Below are 4,987 nucleotides of genomic sequence, written 5' to 3' on the forward strand. Positions count from 1 at the left end.
ATGCAAGTCAAGTGGTTTGTGAATCTGGTAATGGTTCTTGTGACACAAAAGTTGATGCAAGTCCAATGGTGAGTGAATCTGATAATGGTTCTTGGGATGCAAACCCAATGGCAAAGGAGGTCAGACGAGGTGTAAGAAGATTTTTGGGTCCCTTGAGAAAGAAGATGGTTTTTTTTGCATTAGTGCCTATATGGTTTCAATCACATCTTAGCTATTTAGACCCTACAGCATCAGGGTTAACTTACTTCTGAGAACAAAAAAAACACTATGAACGCTTTGAAAAAGGATCAGAAACCTTCAAGCATGCTCTAGTTTTATAAGTGCTGCTTCTTTTGTTGTGTGCCTGGAAAATACTTCTACGGTAATTCTGAACAACCCAAGACAGTATCTTTATAACTGAATAAATGCTCAAGAAGTTTCGGATAATGTTTTGAGATTGACTTGGTGTTGCTAAACAGAGTATACTCTGCAGAGATCCTAGTGTCCCTGCCAATAATACTTCAGAATAAAAAAGAGATGGCTAACTCAACAGTGCTTTGGAAAATTTCTCTGACATTTGCATCAATTTTCTGCAGCTAACCTTCTAAAACAAAGTGTCATTCTCGGCGTTAATTTCTCTTCTAAGTTCACCTTTTGAATTGTTGCAATGTGAAACATGATTGACCTTACTCTGAATCCAGCCTTGGTAAGCAACCATGTGCTTTTAACAAAAAGCATAAACACTCATGAGTACAAGATGTTTACTTCCTTTATTCTTTTTCCATTCTTTACCTCTTCATCTTTTAAAAAAGAATTCCTCCTCTTGAGCAGAACAGCTTCACCCGAACCATTTTCATGTCGATCTGCTTCGTGTATAGATGTCACTTCCTTGAGGTTATTCTCCAGTGTTTCCTGGAGTCTATAATCAGACTCATCCGGAGCATATAGCAAGCCCATTCCACATTTCACCACCTCAAAGCTTCCTAGCTTCCTCTTGCTGTCATCAGTAACAAAGAATTTGAAAGAGGCTGCAGTGTTGCAACATCGATTGTTGTCATTACCGTCTTCACGAAATTTCTTGACATGGAAACAGTTATTGTAACTGAGGAACACATGGTCAGACCCAAGTTTCCGTGATTGATGTCCAGATGATCCACACAGCTTATTCCATCCCCCAAGAGTGCAAATAAACCTGATGCAATCACCACTCTCGCTCTTGAACTTGCACTTGCAAATTACAGAGAAACGGCTGGTTTGATCTTCATAGTCTTTGAAAGAGACAACCACACATAAGGAGAGCCCCCTAAATTTACTGTCGCACCAGTGTGGAGGCAAGTGTGTATCTATGGAAGTGCCCATTCTCTGATTGCGGAACCATAAAGGTAAGTCGCTTCCAGGAAAACTGACACTAGCTAAAGGTTCAAGAACTAGTCCCTGAGATGGTACAGAGGAAACCATTAAGCATGAGATCATGATAAAATTTCAATGGAAGAACAGAGTTTACGGAGATGGACCTTATGATTTCGTTTAAGACACGCATTCGCCAGTATTTGACTCTTAAGTTGGGCATGGGCCACAATATTTTCTTGTGCTTCTCGGTTAAGCTTGAAGCAATCAGTGAATAAAAAAGTAGATTGAACTCTTTCAGCTAGCACAAGATGTGTCATGGGATTTGCAACTGTTTCTAGAGAAGCACAGTCATGAGCATCCAAGTACTGCAGATTTGAGGGAAGCACTGGTAGTGAGTTGAGCTTTCTGCAGTGCTTCAAGTCAAGTGATTTAAGATGATGAAGTATCTTGATGCTTTCGGGTAGGTATTCTAAATTGTTTCTGCTTAAGCATAAGCTATGTACCGATGACAAGCAACTGAAGTTGTTGGGCAACTTGTGGAGATTGCAATCTGTGAGATAGAGGTCTGATAAGTGAGAGCAGCCTGAGAAAGGAAGCAACTCATAACCTGTTGAACCCTGGAATTTAGATCCACCAAACGTAAACATCTTGAGATTACTCATACACATTTTTATAGGTATCTGTTTGATGGCCGTATCGTCCATAAGCAAAATCTCTAAGTGTTCCATGTCCTCATCAATTTCTGGGAAACACTTCAGTTTTGAACAGCCAGAAAGTATTAGTTCTTGAAGAGATTTCATCTTGCAAAGATTGCTGGGAAGATGCCTCAACTTACAACACTTCTTTAAATTCAACACAGCTAGGTATCGAAGGCTATCTATGGATTCAGGAACTCTTTTAATTGCAGTCCCATCCAAATATAGAGATTCTATGTTTTCTGAAATTGTTGGAAATGTTCTTAGCTTTGAGCAACCACTGAGGATTAGAGATTTCAACGATTTAAGACTGATCCCCTTCGGAAGACTCTTAAGGCTTGTGCACTCTCTGAAGTTCAAGTAAACAAGACTGTCCATCTGACGGATTGATGAACACTTGATCAAACTTGTACAGCATTCAGCGTTCAGTCTTTCAATATTTCGAGCATCCAACAAGCCTGATAAACTCAGCAAGTCTTTTGAATGACTGATATCAAGCCACCTTAACTCTGCTGTATTCTGCGAGATAACACATCAATAATTTAATAACTATATGCAGACTTGACTCTAGAATCTGTTCTAATAGGAGACTAAACCTTTTCTTCTTCCCAAAGTGTTTTAAGATGGCTATGACGCAGATTGAGATCAACAAGTTTCTTTGGGTTGAAGTTTGATGGCAGGTACTCCAAAGGGTATCCCTGCCAATGGAGGTACACCAGCTCATCTGGAAAGCAATCAAGACCACACGGGAAGCAAAATTTACAGTCATTCTCACACCATTGAGAACAATGAAAAGAATTTGAGGAACTTGAGATTCCACATCTTTGTGAATACATCAGGACTTAGCTTCATGTTTTCTAAATTTGACATATCCAGGAAGATGCCTCTAGTTTCTGCAGTTCCCTGATAAGCAAGATAATCAAATTATAGAGAAAAACAGAAAAAACAGTTATACGAATCGCATCAATACCGGATATGATATAGAAGTAACAAGACATTTTGCTCACCGTTTTATACTTCAGCAAACGGCATATATCGTCTTGGTTCCATAATCGACCCTGGTTACCTGCCTCTTTGATGGATGATTCATAACCTATCTCCTTCCCCATTGTCAGCAGAAGGTCATGCATCTCAAGCCGGTTATCATAAATGGTTACCAAACACTTATCAACAAGATCATCAATCAGAGTTGTAGCATCAATATGGTCAGTATTCAGAATCCTCGAAACGAAATCTGTTTTTCCTGACTTGAAGAAACACGCAATATCGAGAAAGATGCTCTTCTGCTCCGGACACAGTTCCATATAACTCATTTTCAGCACCTCCTGAATCTTACCGTCTGGCCTTTTCTCCAATCTCTCCAACTTTCTCTGCCAGTAAAGTTTGTCCCTTGACATCGATCAGAACCTAACAACTTCAGAGTTACGGGATGCCCTTTAAGCATAATCGACAAACTTGGTCTGATAGACGCCATGAATTCTGTGTTGGGAGAGAGGTTACAAGAAAATGCATTCAAGCAGAAAAGCTCCAGTGCTTCCCTATCACGTAATCTCGGAACCACATATGTTGCATCAACGACCTTCTCCAGTAGTTTCTTGTCTCTGGTTGTTATCACAATCCGACTTCCTTCTCGATACAACTTTTGTTTCCATTGTCCGATAAGGATTCTTATTTGATCTTCATTTGTCACATCGTCAAGAACAATAAACAGTCTCTTGTTCTGAAGACGATCCTTCAAAGCTTCATGTGCCCCTTCAGGAGCTCCAACATCTAGATTCTCTTCATCCAATAATTTTCGGAGGAGTTTCTGCTGCAAATGATTTAATCCATGTAGTCTCTCTTCATTGTTAATGTTTGCGAGAAAGCAGTAGCCATCAAATCGGCTGTAATTTCGTTTATATACGCAATCTGCAACAGTTGTTTTACGGATACCTGCCATACCAAGAACACCAACAACTATCACACAACTTTTCCTTTTAAGATCCAATAACTTTTCCAGTTCCTGCATGCGCAATTCAGCCCCAGGAAGACCACGGATTTCACTGGGAGACAACTTGTTCAGCGTCTTAAAAGTTTCCTTGGCTATTTTGTCTACAAAGTCACACTCGTGACTGCCAAATGCAAAAAAAAAAAAAGAAGAAACGTCAAAACAAGTAAGGTGATAAATAAAGTTCCAAGATAAAATGAGGTTAAGAACTTGTGTTTACTGGAACAAACGACAAGGACACCAAGCTCGAAAAGATAGAAACTGAATCTACACATGAGACAAGAACTTGTGTTTACTGGAACAAACGACAAGGACACCAAGCTCGATTATCAATTCACTTTAAGCTTAGATGTAGATTTTGAAAGAAGAACAGCACCTAAAATTGTAAAGGAGATGGAGTAGAACTCAGTTCATTTTTAGTAAAACTGTAACTATTGCATTCAACAAAAAACTTTGTATGGATAGATTACAAGAGGACTCGTAAGATAGGAATACAGTAGCTGAAAAAAATGAACACTGAATAAAGCTTTCAAGTATGAATAAATGGGAGAGAAAGAGTGCAGAGAGTCTGAAAAAATAGGAAACATCGATGAACATTGGAAAAGAATAGCGATAGATGTAATGTAACGGGGAGTACGTACCTGTTCTCCGGCAGAACATAGCCGGCAATATTGGAAGCAGTATTCAAAGCCTCCTTCCACGCCGGAAATCTGTGCTGAAATCCTGGAAAACTCTCATGGACACTCTCAAACGGTGCTCCGAAATCCCCCGTCTGATTCTCCACATGAGATTTCCGAACTTTGTAGAAGATCGGCAACACCACCTGACCGAATCTTTCCCTGCACTCGATGATCTTCGAGATTTCCTCCAAGCACCAGGCAGAATTCGCGTAATTCTGCCGAGAAAACAAGCGATTGATATCTATCGATTGCATCGATCCTTGTCGCAAAAGTGCCACGGAGATCGTTGCCTTTCC

The 4,987-nt window shown here is 39.9% G+C and overlaps 1 protein-coding gene and 1 pseudogene across 1 annotated transcript; one reads left to right on the forward strand and one right to left on the reverse strand.

The window, feature by feature from the left end:
* LOC9299580 overlaps window positions 1-4,987 on the forward strand; it is a 75,305-nt pseudogene that overhangs the window by 1,244 nt on the left and 69,074 nt on the right.
* On the reverse strand, window positions 366-4,950 carry LOC9299576 (inactive disease resistance protein RPS4). The gene is given in 7 exon segments (XM_021012513.1): window positions 366-1,413; window positions 1,494-2,543; window positions 2,621-2,816; window positions 2,818-2,927; window positions 3,032-3,417; window positions 3,420-4,135; window positions 4,653-4,950. Coding segments are annotated over 7 exon segments (3,441 nt in total). The 5' UTR covers window positions 4,946-4,950; the 3' UTR covers window positions 366-723.

The sequence above is a fragment of the Arabidopsis lyrata genome (genome assembly GCF_000004255.2).
Source record: "Arabidopsis lyrata subsp. lyrata unplaced genomic scaffold ARALYscaffold_8, whole genome shotgun sequence".
NCBI classification, from domain to species: Eukaryota; Viridiplantae; Streptophyta; class Magnoliopsida; order Brassicales; family Brassicaceae; genus Arabidopsis; species Arabidopsis lyrata.